This window comes from Aquarana catesbeiana, linkage group LG05 (genome assembly GCF_042186555.1).
Source record: "Aquarana catesbeiana isolate 2022-GZ linkage group LG05, ASM4218655v1, whole genome shotgun sequence".
Taxonomy (NCBI): Eukaryota; Metazoa; Chordata; class Amphibia; order Anura; family Ranidae; genus Aquarana; species Aquarana catesbeiana.
Genome location: NC_133328.1, coordinates 503,443,109 through 503,469,920, shown reverse-complemented (window position 1 = coordinate 503,469,920; position 26,812 = coordinate 503,443,109). Strand labels below are relative to the sequence as shown.

The window sequence follows — 26,812 nt, the reverse complement described above, 5'->3', positions numbered from 1 at the left end:
GGCATGCTGGTTTTAGCAGAAGTCTGCACTGTCAGATTTTGGTCATCCCCTGCAACAATTGTCAATTTTGGTGAGATATTCTCAAAGGGAAATCATGTCTAAAGGGATTCAGACCCTGCCACTTTCCTCCTTAGAATCCTGTAAGTGCAGCAACTGATTGATAGTTATAATGTCACTCCCGTTTGCATTCATTTTGCACATGGACACAGGCAAACAGCTATTTCTTCAGAATAACAAAAGGTAGGAATCTACAACAAACTTTGTTAACATACTTGCAATGTACAGAGATCTCCCTGAGAGGAATGCTGTTTTTTCCTAAAAAAAACAAAGTTACTCTTTAATGACTAGGTGCTTCTTTAAACAAAAAAAATGCAACCAGCTATCCCACCATACATCAACATTGAGAATATAATTGTATACCTCATACCATACAAAAATGAACCTATGCCAATGCAGGCTCAAGGCATACAGCAAGCTATATCAAAGAAAAGAAGTGCTACAGAAGAAAAGGTGCATCATCTCTAGGCAGACAACATAGTAAAGGTACATCTGAGCAATAGATGGGCTGTTTGGATATTTGATTACAATTTAACTTTCAGTGAGTCGGCCTAACTTCAACCCAGATGTGTTTTAAATGGGTCTTTAGTGGTGAAAAGTTAAAAAATATTTTAGAACTGATTGTGGTTCTATCTGTGACCTCATGAGTGAGGTTGTCAAGTTCTAACATGCCCCCATTCTAATGAAAATGTGATTTATTTTTGTCTGTGTCCACATAGGACTGATTTACCATCATCTTATGTTAGGCAATCTCACCGTTTTAGACAAAGATAGCAATAAAAAAAAGATGATGGAGTCTCTAACCCTCTCCATCTCTGTTCAAAATGGAATAAAAAACTTGGCCTGGAATTGGGCTTTAATAGACATCTTACAGACAGATGAAAAACATGCATTTATGTTTAAAATTTCTATCAATATAACCTGGTAACAAAGTTCCACCTGTATATCCATACCTAAAACATGTTTTTGGCAAGTCCCTCTAGGTAAATTACATTTAATTTTTTTGTACATTTATCTCAGGCACATGTACAACAGGATGAGAAGGCTGTTGAGCAGACTGAACAACTACAGAAATCACTTTTTAATTCACACTGGCATTGCTGACTAGTTGGCAATAGAAAGCAGTTCTTGAGCCTTTCATTTGATTTAGCTTTATAACACTTACATGGTGTCAGACCTCTCCCTGAGTCTAGACACTAGAGAAAATTATTCAACATGGCTGTGCCAATAGTGACTGTATTTGTACAATGTAATATTACTGTGGACGCCAAGAGACTTGGCAAATAATACTTTGTGTAATTAGTATTCCTTCATGTCCAAGCACTCTCTTGTACAAGCCAGATTGTCTTTTACCAAGCTAGAACTAAACTAATGTCATTGCTTAGCAACCTGATCTTCACATTGCATTTGCAGCATTATAAAGTAACAAAAGCTTTAAAACATAATGCTTGATCTTTAAGAGAAGTGATAATTGCAGAGGAAGACATTCATTTTTCCAGAAAACAAGAAACATCTTTACAAAGCACAGTGTGGAATAGAACACAATGAACTACATATACTAGTATGTAAGGAGAGTCACTAAATAATTGCAGAGGAAGACATTCATTTCTCCAGCAAACAAGAAGCATCTTTACAATGTGCAGTGTGGAACAGAACACAATAAACTGCATATACTGGTATGTAAGGAGAATGACTTTCTTGAAGCTGAGTGTTTTGACAGCTAGCCCCTCACTCACCTTATCTGTACAAATACTTAAAATACCAAAAGGAAATCCTGGTTCTATAGAATGTATTCATTTGATTTGTTAGATTTTTACTTACTTCTATTCTTAATTCAGTACCATTTATCTGTGGGTTTTGTAGTGATTTCCTACCCTATTCAGTGTTCCATATTTGGTGTCTTTTATATACACGTTTTATATGCTTCTTTAAAGTGTATATAAAACCAAAACTGTTTTAGTTTATAATACTAAACATTTAATATTGGTGTTTGTTCAGCAGGACAATGCTGAACAAACACCAATGTGAAACATTTTTGGACTCTAGGTTCATTGGTCGGGTGCATTTTTTGGAATCAATACACATAATTGGATCCCTCTGTTTCCAAACTTTGGGTCCTCCTGTTTTGTGCGGCAATACACAGTTTCCAAACTTTGCCCCCCTCATTTGTGGGGCACCATGTTTTGCATTTGAGGGCCTTATATTAAATTGTTTGACCTTCTTAAACCATGATCCATTGATGAGCTGAATCTAATACCTCAGTTACAAATATTCTGGCTAAAAATAAATCAGCTTGCATGTTTGCAACTATTAACTTTAAAAAGTAGTAAAATGTGTAATATAAAAAAATACAGCCTAAAAATCTAAATATGCAAAATGCAGAATGTGCCTAGCTTTCAGCCTACATGATTACATATAAATTGTGCCAAATGAATGCTTAGAGAAGATAAAAGTCAAGTGGCACAATTTCACATCTTATGAGGAGCTTATCAGAATTGAAGAAGTTTGAGGAAAAAATATTTTGTGTCAAAAGGACATTTAAACACATTGCCTTCATAAGTAACATGACTTAAGAACATTTGTGACATCCATACATAAGCCTCCTGGAGCCTTTAATGCCTGATAACAAGCAGAAAAAGTAACACTGCTTCACCACAAAATTCAATGGGATAGAGAATAATGTTAGAATCAATATAAGTAAAGAGGCATTTATAGATTTGTGAATGGTAGTAAGCTTCTTTACTTGAAGAAATACTGTAGCCAGACAACTAAATACTCATCTGAGGCACACTGCTGTGAACTGTTTTACCTGCCAAATATTTGTGACTGGCAGACATATGCATGTTAGCTGAGCTGTAGAAATGATGTTGAAACAAAGTGCACATCTGACCAAATATAAAAGTGTCATAAGTACGTGAGTATGTCAGAAGACTAATAGAATAGCTAAATAACTGAATTCAAGTTTATGATTATAGCAAATTACTTTGAAATTTTAAAGGAGAATTTTACTGTTAGTAATTACTGCAAGTAATTTTAAATCATGAGAAGCATGCCCTATCTACCATTATGTTTTTAGTCAGTTTTTTATTTTATTGGTACTAAGTATTGTATATAAGGTGGGCAGTCACTCGTGCATTTAGGCAACTGCTTTGAGATGTCTATTTATTTACTAACTTTTTGAAAATGAAAATAAACCTATCATTTATTTTGGTTTGGTGGTAGCAGTATGCTTGTTTTCTAATATTTTTATGCCTTTCTGACAATAAAAGAAATGTAATTAAAATTTTAAAAATTAGGTTGACCTAACCTAGTGTAAAAGTGTAACAAAGGTGCTGAAGTTTAAGTACCTTGAGGTGCATACAAGTATCTGTGTTAGTCTCTAAATCATTTAACATGTCCTTACAGAAAAAAAAATATTCCTAGACTTTCCAAATCAAGATTAGGTCCTGTTCTTCTAGGGCTAAGCTCACCTCCTGTTATTCCGCTATCGCTTTCCAGAGCTTGACATGTACGGTAAATTTTTAACCACCCTACATATATTTAAAGTTTCCTATAAAGTAGTGCAGTATTATTAATAGTAACCAGGTGTGCAACAAACATAAAAAAATCTATCAAGATCATCAGTAGAGGGTATCATGCCCCCTCTAGCATAAACTAATGGAAATTATATATCTGTACATAAAAGAGAAATTCTTCAAAAAATTAAAAGGATGGAATCACATTATAGGTACTGGAAATGCTACTTTCCGACAATTATGTTTTTGGTAGTTATAAATTAAAGTTCTAAACTGTGAAACAAAAAGTTAAATTGACATCAGTAATATGCAAAAATGTAACTAAGGCCAGCAACATATACCAACCAATCAGAATTCAGCTTACTGAATCCAAATCAGTACATGATAGGTACCTGATTAATTTCCATGTGCACTACACTTGGTACTTAGCGTGCCCTAAACTTGGTACTTTGCGATATTTTATTAAATAAAAATAAATAAGTCAACCTATGTCAAGTATGTTGAAACCACAGTATGCTTAACATCAATAACGTAATATTATCTGTTAATAATGTCTGTGTTTCTGTTGAATTTCTACACATACCTGTTGATTCACAGGAAAGTTTCTGTTAATTTTCTTTATCTGTGGAGACAAGATATAAACATTAGAATTATCTTAAAAATATATCATATTATTACTCATTGTAAAGTATATTATAAGGCCAAACTGCCCTTAACCAAGGACACCGCTTTATGACTACTAAATCAGTTGTTAAGAAAAGGAACAGACCTAGTTAGTATATTGGCTCCTCAATAATCTCAAATGATGATAATTTGCTTCACTACAACCCCTAATTGGTTATACTACATGTATACAGACAGCACATAAGTGGCAGTTGGTCTCCCAAGAATATAGAACAGCTCAGAAGTCTGATAGCTCAATTATCTGCTCCTACAGCACTGCCATAAACATTCTCAGTAATCCGCAAATAATGAAATGTACATGCAAAAAAGAAAATATAATATATGATCTTTTATTTCTGAGATGAGTTAATAGATTACTGTAATTTGTAGTTTCAGACAATTTTCACTATTTTATACTAAATTTATTACAGGGAGCATCTAGTATTTATCTATATATCTACAGACTGCCGCCATACATCAAAGAGCTCTTGGCTTTGCCAATTTATTCATCATATCAGTCTTGGTCTATAAGTTCTTGTTTACACAGGGGTTCTGAGTGCACATATGTTTCATTCACACTGTTTATCAAAAGCTGTTCATGTAATCCTGAGGAGTAAGTGCTGGAAGTGTATGTGTACAGTTAACTGTAATTGGAAGCATTAGGATGGCATTTTCTTGTGTAGGGCATTGATATCAATATTTATATACATATATATATATATATAAGATAGAACAAGTCAAAAAATTGGTGGACTTTGTGGGCACATAATGAGAGGGAGAATCAATAAAAAGGTATAAATTTTATTACAGCATAATTAAAAAAAACATATAAACAACATATGAACAACACCCTGTATAGACACACAATATAAACAACACCCTGTATAGACACAGTTACCAGTTACCCAATAATGCAGTTGTAGAGGGCTGGATCTAAGGTACAAAAATTGATTTGATAATGTATCAAAGTTAGAGAAGAATTCTGATCCAGTAATGCCTCCAAAAACTTGCTCATTGACGCGTTTCACTAAGATATTAGCTTCCTCAGGACTAATACTGGGTAGGTGCTGGTATATTTAAAAACAAGAAAGTGCATGTATAAATATTTGATGTAGTTTATATCTATGTAAGTATAGCTATAGTTATTACAACATTTCTCCAGGAGGAGTACATATACACAAAGATCAAATACACATAGACATAATAACAAATAAGCTTGCCTGGTGAACTTGTGGCTCAGAGTATGGGAAAACCTCACAAAACTAACATACACTAGGAAAGACGAAATTTCGAGTTTCATATGTATGTGTATAGTAATCATGTGGTCTATGGTGGGTACCACTAAATAAAACAAAAACATATGCATTATGGAGTAGGGTGCTGCTATAAAAAAAATCCTCAAATCAAAGTGGTTTATACTAGAATAGCTCTCACCTGATATATAACAATCATGTAGAAATAGTAGAATATAGATCGCACATAGAGGTAAGTGGTCACAGATTCCCACTATAAATGTTTTCAACACAGTATCTGGAAGTAGACAAAGTCTATAGTTAGGTATTAACCCCTTAAACAGGGTATATATAGTGGAGTAGAATAAAAAAAAAGGATACTAGCATTATATGTGGGTGGTACTTACCAATAGTACCAAGAAATAGCCCATCGGTACAAAGCCAATGTATTAAATGGGTGAGTACACAATCCCCTCAAGTATAAAGACCCATTAAGTACTTAGCATATGTATAAAAGATGCCCAAATGCAGGCACAACTAACAAGAAAAAGACGAAAAAAAGACGTGAGGACCCACCTGAATATGTAAATAATGCACGTATCCCACAAGGGGAGATCTTTTGTTAGGGCTCAAACCAGTGTTTACACATAAGCAGGGGAAATTGTGCCCCTATAACAAAAGCAGTTACGTAAGTGGAATAAATGTCCAATTAAAAAGAGATGTCACATAGTGGTAGCTGATCAAAGACTTACCCTTTGACACTGCACCAGTGTGTGCAGCTTTCCTCTCTGTGTGTGGCCCAAGCCCATATGCATTCCTTCTTATATAGGGGCATGGGAGTAACAAAGGGGGGGGGCGTGAATATGGCGCCAAAAAGCCAAGTCACAAGCGTGTAGCAGCGTCACATTATCATGGGTCATATGACCGCAACTGCAACTTGAATGATTGGGCAGATATCAACAGGAAGTGAGGAGGTGCGTAGGGTGGTGCAATCACACACATCCACGCCAGCACAACCACCACCAAAACTCTGCCCATAACCAGATGGACGGATAGATAAAGCCATCCATGGCAGATCACACCATGGCAAAAGGCGCAATGACATGTCCCATAACCATTACATATACATCCACCCCGCATCCACATGACGCAAGACTGCAAACCGAGAACACGTCAGCATCAAAGTGTAACGCAGCATACTTCATACTCCTCATGGTTCCCAACCTGAACAGGGTGAGGACGTGGCACAGAGGTGGTAAAGTGGTTGCAGACAAAATGTTTTATTAGAAGGAAGGTCTAATGCGTAAGCCGCTGGGTTAAGAGTAAGAGTACAGAAAGGCCCAATAAACCGAGGTGCAAACTTCAGAGAGAGAACACGAAGTCAGAGGTTGCAAAATGACAACCAGACCCTGTCCCCAACCTGTTAGGAAGCTGCAGGCAGGCGTCTGCGGTCAGCATGGAGTCTGTACCTATCATTAGCATGTCGTAAAGCCTCCTGGACTTGTGCCCAAGTGGAAGGAAGACCACGGAGATGCTCCTCTAATGCAGGAACACTCTGTGGAACAAAAGAGTCAAGCAACATGGAAGGTGGGAAACCACAGTTTGCCGTAAACAGGGACAATCGGGAAGCAGAATTTAAGGCACTATTGTGAGCAAACTCTGCCCACGGTAAGAGGTCTGACCAGTTGTTATGATGGTCAGAAATATAGCAACGTAGGACTTGCTCCAAGGACTGATTAGCTCATTCTGCAGCCCCATTAGACTGCGGGTGATATGCAGAGGAGGAAGCAAACTGAATTCCCAACTGTGCACAAAAGGCTCACCAGAACCGGGACACGAATTGACTACCCCTGTCCGAGACAACCACCTTGGGTAGCCCATGTAAGCAAAAGATCTCCTGAGCAAATATGGAAGTCAGTTCCTTAAAAGTGGGCAACTTCTTAATTGGAATACAATGAGACATTTTCGAGAACCGGTCAGCCATCATAAGGATAACTGTGTTGTCCTGGGAGTTGGGTAAGTCCACAATAAAATCCATAGACAAGTGGGTCCAGGGCCTCTCTCCATTGGGTATGAGTTGTAGGAGACCCACTGGAAGGTGTCATGGAGTCCTACTCTGGGCACACATGGAACAGGCAACTACGAAGGCGGTTACATCAGCACGTAGACTAGGCCACCAGAATTATTGGGAAATGGCCCAAAAGAGTTGATTCTTCACAGGGTGGCCAGAGAATTTAACCTGTTCATGATGGAATTCGCACTTCTCAAATTTACAATAGAGATTGTTCTCTCTTAGTTTCTGAAGCACACGACAGACTGTGTGGTAGCTCTCCAGGGACTTGGAAAATATGAGGATATTGTCGAGATAAACCACCACACATAACTGCAACAAATCTCGGAGGACATTGTTAATAAATTCCTGGAGAACTGCCACTCTTCTTCTTCACAAAGAAGAAACCAGCACCAGCAGGAGACGAGGATTTACAGATGAAACCTTGAGAAAGTGCATCTGCAACATACTCCTCCATGGCCATATCCTCCAAGACCAACAAAGGGTAAACCCTGCCATGAGGGGGTTTGGCACCAGGTTGAAGGTCAATTGCACAATCATACGACCAGTGTGAAGGCAAACTACTGGCTTGACCTTTGTCAAAGACAACGCTAAAATCGCGTTACTCCTCGGGCAGGGAGGAGAGTGAAGAAGTGCACAGGACCTTGGCTACCTTCTGGAAGCATGTCTTACTGCATTGTGACGACCAGGAGAGAACCTCAGCATGGAGCCAATCAAAAGAGGGGTTGTGCCTCTGTAACCAAGGATAACCAATAACCAGCAGAAACTTCGGTGAGGAAATAACTTGGAATTGGACTATCTCATGGTGAAGAGCCCCTACGCCCATGGACAACGAAAAGTCTCATGAGTCACATGGACAGGCTGTAGAGGTCTCCTGTCAAGAGCCTCAATGGCAAGTGGAATGTCATGCGGCTGCAGCGGAATTGAGTGCTTCGATACAAAGGCAGCATCAATGAACAGGCCTACAACCCCAGAGTCGATTAGAGCCTGTATCTCGAATGACGACTCAGCCCAAGAAAGGGTAACTGAAACCAGGGGCTTATCTTTCTGGATAACTGGGGACGAAACAATGCCACCTAAGGTCTGTCTGTGACAGAACCTCAAGGTTCAGGCGTTCCCTGGACGGGTAGGACAAGATTTCAAAAAGTGACTGCCTGGCCACAATAAAGGCAGAATCTCTCCCTCCTCCTAAAGGTTCTCTAATCTGCAGAGAGTCGCGTGAAACCCAAGTGCATGGGTTCACCTTCACTGACCGACTCGGTACCAGGAGGCATGGGAGGTAAGGGAGGCAAGGGTGGGACTGCAAAGCTTGGAGGCAAATGTACAGGAGGCTTTCACATGTGCTCCTTAAAAGAGAGTCTTTCTCTGGGTCTGGAGTCAATGAGGATGGCAAACGTGATGAACTTCTCCAGCTCAGTGGTTATATCTTGGGCTGCTATCTCATCCTTGATGGTATTCGAGAGACCATGAGAAAAAGCAGCCATGAGGGCCTCATTGTTCCAAGCAACCTCTGCTGCCAGAGTATGGAATTCATAATCGGCAACAGTTCTCATACTCTGTTTGATGAACATGAGGCACTTGGCAGCAGAAGCGGAGCATGCGGGAATTTCAAATACCCTTTTAAAAGAAGCCACAAACTTAGGGTAACTCATGACAACAGGTTTTTGCGTCTCCCATAGAGGGTTTGCCCAGGCCAAGGCTCTCTCAGAAAGCAAAGATGTCACAAAACCTACTTTGCTTCTGTCTGTGGGAAACGCCTGGGCAGATCTCAAAGTATATCTCAACCTGGTTGAGAAACCCTCTTCATTGGACTGGATCGCCCCCAAATCACTGGGGAAGCAGAGCGGAACAAGACATACATCTTATACAGGTAATACTCGAGGCGGTTGCCTGCACAGAGACTGAAGCAGCAGCAGGGACGGCCTGCCACAGTGGGAGATTCCAGGTGACCCCGTGCAACTCAGGAGTGTGAACCTTCTCATCCAATATGGAAAAATATTACCAATAAGTGGATTGACTGCGTCTTCTGAATTCATGGCTTTCGCCTACTGTCAGAAACCATGAATCAGACTGAGACAGACGTACAGTTAAATCACACTTGTTTAATAATAATAAAAAAAAGGTAAGCAGAGTAAACGTAGTCAAAACATAGCCAGAGTTCAGGAACTGGAACGGATAGTCAGACAAGCCAAAATCAGTGAGCCAGAAGGAATGTCAGCCAAGCAAGTCTTTAACAGGAACACAAGAGAGCGTCTCTAGAGATGTTACCAAGGTGAAGGCAGAGATCATCTGGACTGGACGGCTTAAGTAGGCAGGACCGACAAGCAGGATCATCAACAGGTGAGTCACTGTGGAGAGATAGGAGCTGGCAAGTAGCCGACAGCTGAGCGGCCAGCTCAGAGAAGAAAGGGCTGGGCCCAGCCCTGACACACGGCGGCCGTACATAGTGAATGAATAGAGATTAGGCAGGTAGTGTATCGTGCAGTCAGTCAGTGTAGTATATATAATGCAGTACAGAGTAAATAGTGCAGTTAGTGTAGTATACAGTATATAATACAGTGGAGAGTATATACTGCAGTCCATGTAGTATATATAATACAGTTCAGAATATATAGTGCAGTCCATGTAGTATACTGTATATAATACAGTTCAGAGTATATACTGCAGTCCGTGTAGTATAAATAATACAGTTCAGAGTATATAGTGCAGTCCGTGTAGTATATATAACACAGTATATAGTACAGTTTTGATTTTTCATGTTTGTGTCCCATAGACTTCAATAGGTTTTGCATGCTTGCTAGAACTTTTTGCCTGTTCGAGGTGTTCTGGTGCGAACCGAAACTGAATCGGGGGGGGGCGTTTGTTTGGCCCATCCCTAATTTTCAGTGAAGAAAGGTTAAGTCATTTCCTGGTTCTTTCTTTCACCCATTTTAAGCATGAGAACATCCTGTATATTGCGTTCATTAAGATGCCCATTCTAAGTGGTTTTAGAAATTATCAACACATCCCGCTGATGCCACCGATTGTGTAAGGGAGTTCCACATAGTTACATAGTTGGTAAGGTTGAATAAAGAAACCAGTCCATCCAGTTCAACCTGAGTGAGTGTGTGTGTCTACAATTGTCCATATCCCTGTACATTGTGTCTCGTTAAGATGCTCATCCATTATTATTATTATTTATTTAAGGTATCCATATAGTGCCATCAATTTACACAGCACTCCACACATATATCGCACACTCACATTGGTCCCTACCCTCAAGGAGCCCACAATCCAAGGTCCCCAACTCACACCCATATACCAGGGCCAATTTGGGACAGAAGCCAATAAACCTACCAGCATGTCTTTGGAGTGTGGGAGGAAACCAGAGTACCCAGAGGAAACCCACGCAGGTACAGGGAGAACATGCAAACTCCAGGCAGGTAGTGTCATGGTTGGGATTTGAACCAGTGACCCTTTTTACTGCTAGGTGAGAGTGCTACCCAGTACACCACAGTGCCGCACATCCTTACCATTCCAACAGTAAAGAACCCCCTACACAGCTAAAGGTTAAACCACTTTTCATTCAGCTTCACTGAGTGGTCACCTGTCTACTTAAGTGACCTCAGATTGAATAGTTTTTCCCCTATGCTAGAATCACCTTTTAGAGATATTTGAATATTGCAGTAATATCTCCCGTTAAAGTGGTTGTAAACTCAAATTGCTAAAATTGATCTATCCTCCATGTATTTGTTCATTAAGCAGTGCAGTGTTTTCTTTTTTTTTTTTCAATTTTAAATACCTTTTTGTCTTTGTGATAATTTGTAGCCACCTCCTCTCTCTCCTCTGTATCTCAGTCTAAGAGAGCCAAGTGGGAGGGGCCAAGATTCCCCTCAGTCAGTGAATGAAGGCTGGAGGAGAGGGCAAGGGCTGTGAGTAGAGGATAGGGAGGGTGTCCGTGAGATTGTGTTATCACTACACACTATGGTGCTGACAGGAAGAGAGGAGGGGGAGAAGGGGGGAGCTACAAAGATACACAGATGCACAGGACAGAAGCTAGATGATGGAGGCACGTATACTGACCACAATCTCATGGCTCAACAGCTATGATAAACGTGGTCTGCTTACAGGGGGGAATTCAGGACCAGGCAGGATGAACCAGGTACTGTAGGAGATACAAAGGGGCAATTGACTAGGCAAACGCACTATGCTATAGCTTGTGCCTTAAAGGGACAAGAGCATGATTTTTTTGGGGGGGTAACAATCACTTTAAGCATCTCTTCTCCAAGGAGAATAATGGTAAGTTTAAAGGATAAGTTCAGCTTTCATAACATGTTACATGTTACACCCGTATCCAGCTCCCTTTGTGACAGCTGTCCGAAAATCTTCTCCCACTATCACAATTAAAAAAAAAATGTGGCTGTGCGGCTGACAGCTTGTAGTTCTCAATGAACTACCAGGGTGAAGATGAGCGCTCTAGGTAGCTCATTGATGCTTCCTGTCATTCAGTAACTGCTTGCCCATACAAGGTATGGGCAGACAGCTACCCAATCTGCAGGAGCCTGACAATGCAACTGTGATCTGCTGATCGCTGCTGCAATGATTTACAGGTTTCTAATTTAAAAAAATAACAATAAATGCACATTTTTTGCCTGCAAAAAACCCTTTTTTAATGCTTGCTAATAGTCTGCTAACTTTGCTGGCTGCAGCCTGTAATTGTAAGTCCATGATCTACTGAGATCACATGCAGATACACCACTATATATACACTTCTATCCAGATTACAGTTTACCACCTCATAGAATGTTAAAAGGTTGGTCTGGCAAGGATGATCCTTCATAAAGCCATGCTGGTTACTAGTAATGATACTATCTTCATCAGTAAATTCTTGGATATGGTTCCTTATCATCCCCTCCAATAGTATTGATGTTAGGCTGACTGGTCTGTAGTTTTCAGGTATATATCCTGGCCCTTTTTTGCATATTGGTACCTGTCAGCTGATACCATTTCGGTCAGTAAGCTGTCCTTATAGATTAGGAATAACGGACTCTCGGGTGTAAGCCAACTGGTCCTGGTGATTTATTAACATTAAGTTTTTCAAGTTTTTTTTAGACACAGACTTCCATTAGTCATGTGGGAACATTGCCCGCTGTTTTCACAACAATACCATCTTGTCTAATATGCCCCTCCTTTTCCTTAGTGAAAACTGAATAAAAGGAATGTATTTAACATAGTTTTCTTCTCCTTGCAACTTGTAACCAAATTCCCATGACTATTCTTTATGGGGCCATATGCTCCAGCTTTGCCTTTTTACTATTAAAGTGGTAGTAAAGTTCATTTATTCATGTTTTACTTAAAGGTAAGCCTATAATAAGGCTTACCTGTAAGTATCTCTGTGCACCGTTTAGGAAATATTTACTTGTGTAGCAGCTGCATTCGCCCTGAGGGAACTGCATATCCGTGCCGTTCCTTCAGAGCTCTGTGCCATAAAGTGTCATTGTGGCTCAGCCATTCAAAGAACTGAAGCCTGAAAACCCGTAAGGAAAATCGGGTAAAGATGGAAGCCCTGTCAGCGGTGGCAGCACACCGCTGGAGGGCTTAATTTTAAGGTAAGTTTCAAATAATGTGCTAGTATGCGATGCATAGCACATTATAACATTGCCTTGCAGGGGAAGAGTTTTTTTTTACTTTTCCAGTTTACTTCTGCTTTAATATATTAAAAAAAAAATGGGATTCCTTTTACTCTCCTCCGCTATTTGTCTCTCATGGTCTATATAAGCTGCCCTGATTGCGTCATTAAATTTCTTTTTGTAGTCCTTTTAGTGTTGGAATGTTGCCGGTGACCTCTGATGTTTTCTCTTTAATAAGCCTTTTCACGTTCCAGTTTAGCCACCCAGATTTGACTTTAGTTCTTTTATATTTGTTGCCAATTGGAATACACTGCCTGATGCCCTGAATTAATATATTCTTAAAACACTCCCAGTGTTTGTGTCTAGAATATCCTCCCATTTAATTCAGAGAAGTATGGAACACAGTTTGGCAAATTTGGCTCTCTTATTTATTTTTTTTTTCCACATTTTTTTTTATTTTACTTTAAAGTTTCATAGGAAATACAGAAAGTACAATACAGAACATATAGAAGTAAGTGTATTTGACATCAAGAAGGCATTATAATTCAAGTGCACCTCACACTCCCTCCCTAGTAGCTCTGGTAGGAAACTAGCCCCATGTTTCCTAAATATTTTGGCAGGGCCTTTTCAAGTAGGGCGGTGTTGCTGTAGTGCCCTATAGCTTATTAGTGTTACTGTGTGCGGAGGACCAGTAAGGGAGCATAAGGCGGCGTTTGGTTGTACTATTAGTCCTATTGAGAGGGTGGGTATTGTCCGACTCTAGGTCGTCTCGCTGCCCCAGCACTTTCCTAGAAGTAAATCGGTATAGAGGGGGGTAGGGGAAGAAAGGAAAAAAGGAGTAGAAAGGAGTAGAGAGGTGGGGGAGGAGGGGGGAGATGAAGGAGGTGGACCTCTAGGGGGGGTGCAGACCACCAGGGGGCTGTGTGGGGAGGGGGTGGAAAAAGCCACCAACTCCAGGTGCTCCTGGGTGCCGCATGTAATGTACAGGTTCTATTGTTCTTTGAGTCCATATCACCGAAGGGGTATAGACCCAGATTATAGAAGTCAAGTGCTTTCCTGTGTCAGATTTTGATATCGTTGTGAGTTCCGATATTCAAGCCAGGGAGCCCATGTAGTCGAAAAGTGTGATATTCTATCCTGTGCAGTGTGAATCAGCTCCTTTGTTGCTGCTATGTGGTTGATTCGGAGTGTGTATTCCTTCATGAAAGGGGGTCATTTGGACTTCCAATGGACCAACAAGCATAGCCTAGCGGCATTAATCATATGCATGGCTACCGACTTGTAGTATCTTTTGTGGGGAATTTTGGAAAGATGCAAGAGGTATTGCTCTGGTGTGAACTCCAGGGGGAGCGAGGTTATCTCGGTCGTTACTGCATGGACCCTTCTCCAATATGGCTGGATCATTGGGCATGTCCGCCATATATGGAGAAGGGTACCTAGACCTTGCTCACATCTCCAACATTGGTCTGAGACTGTAGGGATGAATTTGTGGAGTGTCTCCGGAGTTCAATACCATTTCATTTTAATCTTATACCCATTTTCCTGTGTGTGTATGTTGAGGGAGCCTGTGTGAATATATAGGTGAATGCGGTCCCAACTGGTGTCCTCTATCACCCTATGTAGTTTAGTTTCCCAATAGGTGTGTTCCGAGTGCAGGGAAGCATAGGGTTCCCCGAACATTGCGGCATAGAGCACTGAAATCAAGTGACTCTGGGAGGAGGGGCCGGTACACAGTGATTCCAAGACTGGTGGGGTTTTCCTAAAGCTGTCTCTGTTTGTGGGGCTGTCAAGATAGTGTTTTAGTTGGATATAGGCCCAGAAGGGGAACGACTTAGGGTTCAAGATTGCTGCAAGTTCTCCCTGTCGGAGGAATCTTCCTCTCGAGAAGAAATGTTGAGTTTGCATTTCCGGGTGTGGCCATTCAGCCGCTAGGTAGGCCTGTTCCATACCAGGAGGGAAGTTTGGTTTGCCTTTAATAGGCGTGATTGCGCAGGTTTTTACTGAATGTGAGTGTACCCTGCATGCCTTGTCAAAGGCATTCAGGGTCGCATCGATAAGAGGGTGCACTTGAGTGGTTGTCGGTATGTATTTCTATGGGATCCAAGGAGCTAAACACAATTCAGTCCCTGAGATCAGTTGTTCTAGCAATACCCAGCCCTTGTGTCGTTTATGGAGCCTCCAGTCTACTACTCGGGTCAGGCGCACCGACCAGTAATACCTCTGTAGGTCCGGGAGGCCGATTCCACCTCTTGTTTTTGGCAGTACTAATTTTGCCCATTCAATACGCGCTGTCTTGGTTCCCCAGAGAAAGGCCTACACATCTTCTTGCAGGCTACGAAGAAAGAGGGTGGCAAATGGATTGGGATAGTTTGCAGTTTACACAATAAATGAGGGAGTACCGTTATCTTGAGAATTGCAGCCCGACCAAACCATGATATAGTGGGGGCTTCCCATCTATTGAGGTCCTGCTGTATACTTCTTGTCACGGAACGTCCCACACTCCGCTTGAGTGCTTCCGTCATATACCACTTCCTGCCAGTCTGTATACAGATATCAGATATTCCAACCTCTCTGAGCAGAAAACAAGGCGCCACTTGCTTCACTGCTAACATGGACTGTTTATAATGAATCAAAGTTACAAGACTTTATATGCTGTTGGAACCTCCTCTAACAATACAACTGTAACTTAATTAACATGAGCTAATTATCTAATACTTTATACAGCCTAGGTGACTGAGACATGACCTTTCACCCAGACTTGTGGTCACCGAGCTTCACACAGTTAATTAACACAAACAACAATGGGTGAAAAGACTCTTAGAGCCACACTAGACTTATTTACAATAAACACATTATAGCAGAATTGATGACATTAGTATTTAACAGTACGAGTCCCAACGGTATAAATCAGTCACCATTCTAATATGGCATATAAAGGGTTCCCGGAGTCTGTGTGTTTTTGGGGGGACATGGAGCTGAATCCAAAGTAACACCAACCCCAGGGTCCCCAGGCATACAGCTCACAGAGAACACCATTCCCCCAAATGCTAGGGCCCATAATCAAAAGGCAACAGACCCGCACCCAGTCCTCTCCAACAGCCTCTGTCCCGGCCAGGTCCATCACATTTCTCCCCTTTCGGCAGGAGACTAGCACAGGAGGAGACCCCAGACGGGTTGACTCCGAAGTTAGTCAGTAGTTCCAGTCCTCTAATGCCTGTACCCACACAGTACCCCAAATAAATTATTCCAAACAGAGTATTACTCACCCAGCCAACCTCTGCCTCTCTCAGAGAACATATCTGCCGCTGGGGAGAGGCCTGGACTGGCCCTTCTCCCTGGAGTCCTTTCTGCCGCTGGAGAGAAGACAGGGTGTTTGGGCTCACTCTGTCATGCTATTGGGGATCTGGGCCAACTGCCCAGCATCCCTGGAGTATACAGGTGGAGACTGAAGTCCCATCCACCTTCACAGGAAATCCATCCTCTGTTAGTTGAGGGCAGAGTCCAGCAGTACTCTGCCCTGTTGCCAGCCCTTCTGCTGGAAACCCCACACCATCTGCTCTGGCTACCTGTTGGGGAGGGAGGCCGACTGCCCCACCTCCCTGGAACTCTGTAGTTGTTGCAGGTGATGGCCAGTGGTTGGTAGCACTCTGCCCGGTTGCCGGTGCTTCAACTGGGGAAGTTCCCTGTAACTCCACAGATACTGCTGTTGGTGCGGGGCAGAGCACAGTGAAGTTTGGCCCCAATAGCAGCTCTTCTGCTGGAGGCTCATCAGGTTGTTCTTCCTCAGCAGAAAAGTCTATCAAATCCCCTGTCTCTGCAACTGCTGTCTGGGGATGGAGGTTCACTATCTCCTGTCCATGGAACCCAGAAGAGGTTATCAGTGCTGGGCAGAGGTTAGCAGAGCTCTGCCCTGTTGTCAGCACTTCAGCTTTGGGGATGGCAATCTCCAGATTTTCCACTGCAGATTCTCTGGCATGCTGCTGGACATGCACATTCCTCCATCCAAGATCATCCCATGCAGAAACAGGATCATCAAGGTCAGTCAGCACTTGCTGCATCCGCCATAAGACCTCCGCCTCCATAGCTGTGGGGGCAGGTTGGCAAAGCACACTATTGCTCTGCCACATTGCCGACTCTTCAGCCAGGATTTCAGGGTTGTCAGCTGGTATTTCCTGATAGTCCCAGGCAAAGGGAGCCCATCCCTGGCACTGAGCAATGTCTAGCAGCCGTCTGTAGGCGATCTCTAGCTCCCATTCCTGAACGGCCAGAAACTCCAAATCTTCCTGTGCCCAGTGCACTTCCGAAATGTTCAGTAGCCCTTCTCTGAAATCCATGATTTCGTCCACCCGCCACTCCAAATCACTCCCAAAGTTAGGGTCCCCTGTCAGCTTCACAAACAACAGTCCCAAGCCGCCGTAGCTTAAGCCTTCCGTTGGGCTGTCATCCGCTATCCAGGGACATGCTTGGGATACATGCCACCGGAGGGCTCTGTAGCCCTCATCCAACTTTATCTCTGCCCAGACCAGCCTGCTTAATTCAGCTGTCTGCTTCTTGTGTGGTTTTTCTCCCAAAAACCGCACCCGCAGTCCGTACTGCGACCAGCACCTTTCCTCGATGGAGGGGAGAACTTTTCCCTGGTGTCGCTGCTCACGGGCTAGCGCTTCCTTCCAGAGTTTGCAGCGAATAGAATAACACCATCCCAGCAGGACCTGCTCTGATACTGGTCCTCTGTGCTGTATCTGCATCTCTCGCAACCTCCTTCTGAATTCCTCATCCATGGCGGCTGGTATCTGTACCTCTCCTCTCCTGCTATCTGGACCTTGGATCCAGATGGAAGTTTGGATGTCCCAGACTGTAGGAAGCTATCCCACTGCTGCCACCAATGTCACGGAACGTCCCACACTCCGCTTGAGTGCTTCCGTCATATACCACTTCCTGCCAGTCTGTATACAGATATCAGTTATTCCAACCTCTCTGAGCAGAAAACAAGGAGCCACTTGCTTCACTGCTAACATGGACTGTTTATTATGAATCAAAGTTACAAGACTTTATATGCCGTTGGAACCTCCTCTAACAATACAACTGTAACTTAATTAACATGAGCTAATTATCTAATCCTTTATACAGCCTAGGTGACTGAGACATGACCTTTCGCCCAGACTTGTGGTCACCGAGCTTCACACAGTTAATTAACACAAACAACAATGGGTGAGAAGACTCTTAGAGCCACACTAGACTTACTTACAATAAACACATTATAGCAGAATTGATGACATTAGCATTTAACAGTACGAGTCCCAACGGTATAAATTAGTCACCATTCTAATATGGCATATAAAGGGTTCCCAGAGTCTGTGTGTTTTTGGGGGGACATGGAGCTGAATCCAAAGTAACACCAACCCCAGGGTCTCCAGGCATACAGCTCACAGAGAGCACCATTCCCCCAAATGCTAGGGCCCATAATCAAAAGGCAACAGACCCGCACCCAGTCCTCTCCAACAGCCTCTGTCCCGGCCAGGTCTGTCACACTTCTCAATTCTGATAGGAAGTTTTTTTTGTATAAATCTGTAGGCTTACTAGGGAGTTGTATACCTACAGCAAGATATCATCTGTAAAGGCGGCAATCTTATATTCCTGTTGGTGTACCTCTATGCCTTTGATATTCAGGTTTGCTCAAATGCAATGGAGAAGGGGTTCTAGAGTAAGGATATACAGTATGGGGGAGAGGGGGCACCCCTGTCTGGTCCCATTCTGGATGGGGAAGGCATCCAACAGGTGGCCATTAACCTGACTCTAGCCCTGGGCTTGGTGTATAGTGCCCTGATAAAGGCCCGCATACAGTGACCTCTAGAATTGCGTCCATGTAATCCCAGGCCACCCTGTCGAATGCCTTCCCCTAAGTGGAGCTTTACTTGGTGTAAGGATAAGGTAAGGAGAATGGGAGTGAGGATGCGCCATTGGAGGTATCAAGAAGTGGGTCCAGGGCTATGTTAAAGTCCCCCAGTATTAGAAGACCTGTCTGAAATAATGTGAGTAGCAAGAGGACCGCCTTCGGAAAGGCCACCTGTCCTTATACTGCCTGGGGCCTGGGGCAGTATTTGTTTGCCAGGGTCACTGTTCTGTTTTTCCAGACCCCCTTTAGGAAGAGGAATCTGCCCTCTGGGTCAAGAACTTGAGGCGAAATGCAAATGATTTTGTGAGCAGTATCGAGACCCCCTTTGTTTTGGAGTCGGCATAAGTCGCATGAAATACCACCTGAGCTCTATGGCGATGTACTTCAGCTAGAACACTACTGCGTTTTTCGGGTATATTGAGGCCCTTGGAGTTCAGGGAATAAACCTTGAGGGAAGAAGGAGCTGATGACTGCCCTGTAGGAGGCATGTTCAATAAATAGGATCGTTCATTAATGGCACCTCCAAGGTTTGGATGGGAAAGGTTTAGGGGGTGGGGCAGGGGATAGGGGGTAGGGGGCAAGAAGAAGAAAGCAGGAAAGAAGAGAAGATAAGGAAGGGGACAGAGCCTGTTTCAGGAGGCAGCTCAGAGTGCGATCGTGGCCTAAAGGGGGCTTAAAACAGGCGTCATACACCTAACTCCAACTACAAATTTACTGGAGGTAATGTCAGTCCAGCTGAGTTACCTAAGGGGAGAGAGTATGGGGCAAGAGGGTAGCAAGAGAGTATTCCGGCTAGGTTCAAGGGGGAATTCTGCTTCCTTGTGGTGGGGGGAACTTAGCACCAAAAACAGAATTGTGCACCCTGCCATCCAGAGACTCCATGTGGCAAACATAGACTGTGATGGGGGTACCCGTCCCGGCGGATTAGAGGGGTGTCAGGCAGGACCGGTCAAGGACAGTGGAGGGAACCCTTCTCGGCTTTCCATCAGCCGGCAGGTCCAAGATCCTCCACGAGCCAGGGCCACCCATAACATCCTATGATCACATGGTGAAGCCTGTAGAAGAATTATGAATTATGAAGCAGTAAACATGCTAAACTAGAAAAACTGAATTAACTTAGTTGCCCCCTAAGCTACCATGGTGGTCTATCGAGGCCTCCAACCCCAGGAGAGTTCAAAGCAGAGATGTGTTTGAGGGCAGGGGGTCCCACCCACCAGCGAGTCTCCAGGATAAGGTCCCTGGGTTAGCTCACCCGAAAAGAGAATATGTGGCCTTACAAACTACTATCCAACGTAACTATAGGGGCATGCACCCTGCCCAACTCGGGTGGAGTGTGCGTGCCCCCTGACTTTGGGTTTCCTGATTCCTCTGGTCTCTGTCAACTATGGTCTGATAACCAGCCACGGGCCAGGGATTGTCTTCCTAGTGTACTTTATGAAGTGTCCTGGCTTTGGTAAAGGCTACGCATGGGAGAACATCAAAAGCAAACAATAGTACACAGTCAAATTCGCAATCACATACCCGGTGAGCTGCAATGGCCACCATCCCTCCATGGCCTATGCAAGAGAAGGCATTAGTAGGTCTCTGTACTGTCAGTGAGGTTCGTGCATCAGCGGTATGGTGCACTTGGGTGGGGGGGTGAGGGGGAGAGGAGAGGGGGGAGAGGAGAGGGGGGGGAGAGGGGGGGAAGTCCGGGGGGAGGAGAGGGGGGGGAGGGGGGGAGTGGGGGGAATGAAGTGACTACAATTAGGCATCAAGTTCAGCGTTTCTGCTGTTAGAAGCAAACAACAGGTGTCCATCATACTAGGTTCCCTGCTATATTAACCAAGAAGTCAGTCTCAAATCCCCCCACAACTCCTTACCAGTTGCTCACATTTTGCTTGCATCTAGGATGATGTTGCGAGCCTGATCACTGGACAGTGTTGGTTGTTCCGTTTTGCGACGAGCAGATGATGGGGAGACGCGTGGGCTTTCATCCGTTTCCATGTCCCCGTGTCTTCTGGGAGGAGAGTTAGCTGGGGTTCTACGGCGATGTTGTATGCTTCTCTGTGACCTTGGGGTGTCGCCAGGGTGGGCAGGAATCCAGGGCTCTGCTTGCAGGAATGCACTGTACCAGTCCAGGACCAGAACCACTGGAATGCCCAGGGCTTCACAGAAGAGTTGGAGGTCCGCTGGTGTTCGCAGATGTGTCATGCGATTTCCAGTGGTCGCTTGCAGACAGAATGGAAATTTCCACCAATAGGGGATGCTTCTGTCCCACAGAACTTGCAGAAGCGGGCGAAGATCCCTTCTGTGCTGCAGGGTCACAAATCTTGGATGCGTGCCCCTTCATACGCCAAATATGCGTGGTTACGGGCCAGGCGCAGTATGTCCTCTTTTTGGGTGAAGCTGACCAGGCAGCATACTGCATCCCTGGCTGGGTCAGTATCTCTTCCCCTAGGTCTCAGCGCTCTGTGGCAGCTCTCCATTTCTACTGGTGCATCTGGTGTTCTGCCTAGCAGGGTATTGAATATGGCTCACACAGCAGTTTGCAGCTGGGGTCCCTCTACTGTCTCTGGGATCACCCAGACATGTAGATTGCATCTGCAGGCCCTATTATCTAGATCCTCCATGTGCCTGTGCATGTCCATTAGGTGCTGTGTGTGTATATTCACTGCTTGCTGTACCTGAGTAATGGCCGCTCCATGTGTCATGGCCGCCGACTCCACATGCTCCAGGCATGATGCAACAGCCTTAATGTCTGTTTTTAACTCTGAGATTGCTGCTGATTGTATGCTCTTGATGTCCAGAGCCACTAGCTGAAGGTCTGCTAGGCACAGGAGAGGAGAAGCCTGTGAGGGGGACATGCTTATGAGGGAGCCTGCAGGGATGTCAGCAGTGGCCAGATTGCCTGTGCTACTACAGTCCACGGCTTGAGATACGGCCTGTGCGTCTGTGTGCTGGGTACAAAACATTGCTGGGATGTTCCTGCTGAGCTCCGTGGACGGATCTGGCTGTGACCGGGGGGTCGGCTGGCTTCTACCCGCCATCTGTACAGCCGTGGATCGGGTTTACCTGCTGCTGAGAAGCATAGTTGGAGCTCTGGATGGCGAAGCTCTTTCTCTAAGCGGCCATTCCGTTCCAGTGCTAGGCCACGCCCTCTCTTAATATTTAATGTTCTTTTCCTACCTTTATGTCTTCTATTCCTATAATTTAGGTTTGTTTCAGCCAGGTTTCAGTTTGTATAAGAGCAGCATGAACAGCAAGAATTTGCTAAGCTTTCAATAAGCTTTGTTGAAGCTTTTAAAGTAAAACTTAGAAAGCAATCTTGAGAGTTAGGGTAACAAAGAGAATATCCCTGATGGGTTTAAAGAGGGGCTTCTGAGGGACCCACATAACCACACTCCCTGCTCAAAAGCTTTCACTAAGGAATGAGAAGTAATCGGTCTTTAGAAAAGTCAAATGCTAACCCAGAATGGATTGGAGCAAAGACAGAATTTGTACAATGGAATACTTCCTGGGATGAAATTCCTTAGCTTCACACAATTACAAATAGACTTTTGAGGTATGATGGTAGACTTTGTGAGAAGTCCACTTCCTAGCTTTACAAGAATGCAGGAATGATTGATTCTGCTAGTTCCCTGTCTCTCAGTACCCAGGTTTCAACAGCCAAGCTGTCACGTACCTGGTTGAGGCCGAGCTGACGGGTGGGCTTTCCCTTACACCTCCTGTCCTGTTTCCCCTGAAGGTGGTGACAGGATATAACAGGGCACTGAGTGGCATGGGTGCCTTGTAAGAGATTCTGGAGAGAAGATACTTGCAACAGGTGCCAAGCAGCAGGCAGGTTGATGGACTGGCCGATACAGATACACGCCAACAGGACTGGCAGATGCAGGTACATAGCAGCATGTGCAGGAGAGCAGACAGCAGCCAAGATGGCGAGCAGTCGAATGCAGGGTCTCGGGTAGTCAGGCAGGCAGAAATCAGTAATGGCCAAGCAGCAGAGGTACAGAATTGGATCCAGAGAGAATTCAGGGCAGGCCAGGGTTGTTATCAAGCGAGCAGTGAAGGTACCAGAACAGTAGGCAGAAGGCAGATTTGGGTCACAAGTCGAGTCAGTAATCAGGTATCAGGAACCAGGAACAAGCAGAGTCAAACAGGCTGGGTATACATAGGAACAAGCACAGGATCAGGTCACAAACGGTAAAAGCTGACGACCACTCAGAAATCTTCTGGTCTATGGAGCCAGTTTAAATAGGCAAAAGGGTGCCAAGTACTCACGCACATTCACGCTAATGCGCATGTGCACGTTAGCGAGTCAGGAATGTTTAGTTGTCACTCACAAATTCCTATGCGCATGCGTGCGAGTTACGGAACCTCTAGTTGTCACTCAAGAATTCCTATTAGCATGTACACATCTTCTTGCATGTCTTTGTGTACAATTATGCACACAATTTCCCTGACATAAGCTATTAAAACCAGTGACTGAGTAATAGGATGGTGAACTGGTCCCTGACACAGAAAATGTCTGAGTATTACATCCTCCTTGCTCAGTTTAGTGCACTGTGAATTGCCAGAGTGCTCTCTTTCTCAATCGTGTGGAGCAGAAAGAAGAAATTAGTTTCAGAGGGGGAAGGCAAAGATTGAGTTAGACTGATCCCAAAGTGGTTCTAAATTATTCATTATGAAGGCTTGAGGATCCTTGGTCCTGGTGACAAACCTGAATATTCCAGGAGGTCCACGTCACCCTCTTGTGACAGAGAGCTTGAAACACCTCCAGATGAAAAGACCAGTCTCCAGGATCCAGATGTTGACAACAAAGAAAACCCACCTGCCAGTTTTCCACTCCTGAAATGTGCAGGGGGTCAGAGCCAGGACTTGATGTTCTTCCTAAACCAGAATCCCATCTTCTTCTTATTTGGCCTCATCTTGAATATGCAGTTCAGTTTTGGTCACCGATCCTCAGGAAAGACATGTTGAATTAGAAAGAGTTCAGCAAAGAGCAACAAAGGTAATACGGAGGATGGAGGACCTCAATTATAAGGATTACAATTATTCACTCTTAAAAAGAGGTGCTTAAGAGGGAATAGGATTACAATGTACAGATAGAGTGTATAAAAGGTGACTCCAGTAAGTGTAATGAGTGGTTTACTCTAAGGTCCCTGAAGAGGACAAATGGCCATAAAGGAGGTGTAACCTTAAATTGCAGAAGGGGTTCTTTACCTTTAGTACAGTTAAAATGTGGAACTCCCTCTTCCTAGGAGGTGGTAGTGACCGAGATCGCTGAAAACTTCAAAAAAACTTTTGGATTTCTTTCTTAGGAAGCAGAAAACCTAGGGCTTAGGAAATTGTTAGAGAATAAAAATTAAAAATCACACACACAAACACATACGTTGAGGTGGATGGACCTGCGTCTTTTTTCAACCTTATAAACTATGTAACTATACTTCCAGCACCAGATCAGAGATTAACCCTGCCAGCGTAAGCCTTGTTTTGCTGAACAGGTGCATGGGGCAAATCAAAGACTGGGTCTGCTTGTCCCATGCCAACAGAATGCTGTGTAGCAATGGCCTGGAGTAGATTGAGAATACAGTACTGCTTCAAAGAAAGCCTCTATTACCCCTGAACTGTCTTGCAAAATCAAATAAATAGGTGGCTCCAGGACCACAGGGTCCGCACATAGGAACAGAGAATCAGGAGCTTGACCTGAAGCAGGAAGAATCTGGACAGCGTTGTCTCTAAGATCAGAACCAGATACTCCAAGCAATGAGACAGCTCAAAAGTGAATGCCTTAGGAGAGTAATGTCGCGTACACACAATCACACATTCCGACAACAAAATCCATGTTTTTTTTCCGACAGATGTTGGCTCAAACTTGTCTTGCATACATACAGTCACATAAATCTTGTCGGAAATACCGAACGTCAAGAACACGGTGACGTACAACATGTATGACAAGCAAAAAAAATGAAGTTCAATAGCCAGTGCGGCTCTTCTGCTTGATTCCGAGCACGCGTGGAACTTCGTGTTTACACAATTTCGGCGCACAATCGGAATTTATGACAACGGATTTTGTAGTTGTAAAATTTGAGATCCAGATCTCAAATTTTGTTTGTCGAAAATTCCGACGGAAAATGTGAGATGGAGCCTACACACGTGAGTGTTAACACCTTGGTCCAGAACCGAGGTGCCATGCCAAAGGAAGGACAACAAGTTGATAATGTCATACACTGACAGCATAACTCAGGTAGTGCTGATGTGTATTAAAAATAGGGATATGTAGGTAGGCATCCTTGCTGTCCATAGAAGCTAGATGATTCCCTGGTGAAGGACAGCAATGAATTACCTGGTAGGTTCTATGAGGAAATTGTGTAGATGATGAAACCTGCTCAAAACGTTTAGATCCAAAATAGGGCAAATGCCTCTATTTTCCCTGGGGAAGGTTAATAGGTTTGAGAAGAATCTTTCACCTGGCATGAGAACAATAACTCCTCGAGAGAGAACTGCTGGAGAGAACAGCAGAGATCCATCCAAAAGTCAAGGATCGATCTGGAAAGCAGCTAAATGGAGGTGGCTGTAGTGGCTATGAACAGGTAGCAATTTAATAGATGAATCATGTTGCAAAAAACACATTTTGCAAAGGACAAATAAAACAACAGATAAAAGTCTGCTTTTCTCAGAGCAGAGAGATGTCTGTAGACCCAAGGACATGGGAGGGTTATGAAACAGGAAAGAGCAAAAAGCAGGGCGCTGAGGTTGATACCAAGCAAAAAACACCTTTATTGAGAGGGGCACACTTACATGTCAAAAGTCACCAGACCCGCCAGTGGATAGTAACACAGCAGGTTGAGACACCAGAGCTGATCAGCTAAAGGGGAAAAAGGGCAATGGATGGCTGGCATGCATTTCAAAAAGAGGGCAGAGTATCTTGAAACTCATTATGCTAGACCTCTCCTGACATCACCATATGATTCTGACAGCTGATATCATCACAGTGTGGATAAAGACCCTGTCGGCCCTTTCCCTGCATACTACCTGCTGGTTCTTTGGAGCCCCTGCTGCTGCATGCCTGGCAGCTTTCCAATGCTTCTGTGTACCTTCAGCTGATCGGCTCTGCTGTCTCAACCTGCTGTGTTACTATTCACTGGTGAATCAGTGATTTAAGCCTCGTACACACGATGGGATTGTTGGCAGGGGATTGTCTGTTGACAGACTGTTGTCCTAAAATCCGACCATAAGCATGCTCCTTTTGACTTTCGGCCAACATATGTTGGATGGCAGGCTAGTAAAACAACGGTTTGACGTCAGATTTTCGTATGGTCAATACACAAATCCGAAAGTACAAACACGCATGCTCAGAATCAATGATCACAAAACATGAAATTAGCAGAAGGGGCCCAAAGGGTGGCGCTCAAGAGCTGAAATTCCTTGTAGTATGTCATTATGTTCGTGTTTGTTGCACGACAATTGTGTACCATTAGTATGCAAGGCAAGATCTTGGCACACGCCCTTAAGACAAAAATCAGACGCTCGGTTGGCCAAGAATCGCTTCGTATGTACGAGGCGTGCTGCTTTCAATAAATGTGTTTTTTGCTTGGTATTAACCTCAGCACCTTGTTTTTTGCTCTTTCCTGCTTCGTGAAATGATCCTTCCCAGATCGTATGAGAGCTGCAGAGGTGAACCATGTTCTATCCATCCATCCACCCTTCATTCATCCAATGATCCATTCTTCATCCACCCCTCTACCATTTCTTTACTATTGCTATAATTGCTGTTATACCACAGACTCTCA

At 43.8% G+C, this 26,812-nt stretch overlaps 1 protein-coding gene across 2 annotated transcripts in view; it reads right to left on the bottom strand.

Moving 5' to 3' along the window:
- The window catches only part of SNTG1 (syntrophin gamma 1), a 1,290,858-nt gene that overhangs the window by 102,164 nt on the left and 1,161,882 nt on the right, over positions 1 to 26,812 (bottom strand). For both annotated transcript variants that reach the window (XM_073631576.1, XM_073631575.1), the window contains one exon: positions 4,156 to 4,194. In XM_073631576.1, the coding sequence (XP_073487677.1) occupies positions 4,156 to 4,194 (39 nt within the window). The remainder of the gene's footprint in view (positions 1 to 4,155; positions 4,195 to 26,812) is intronic.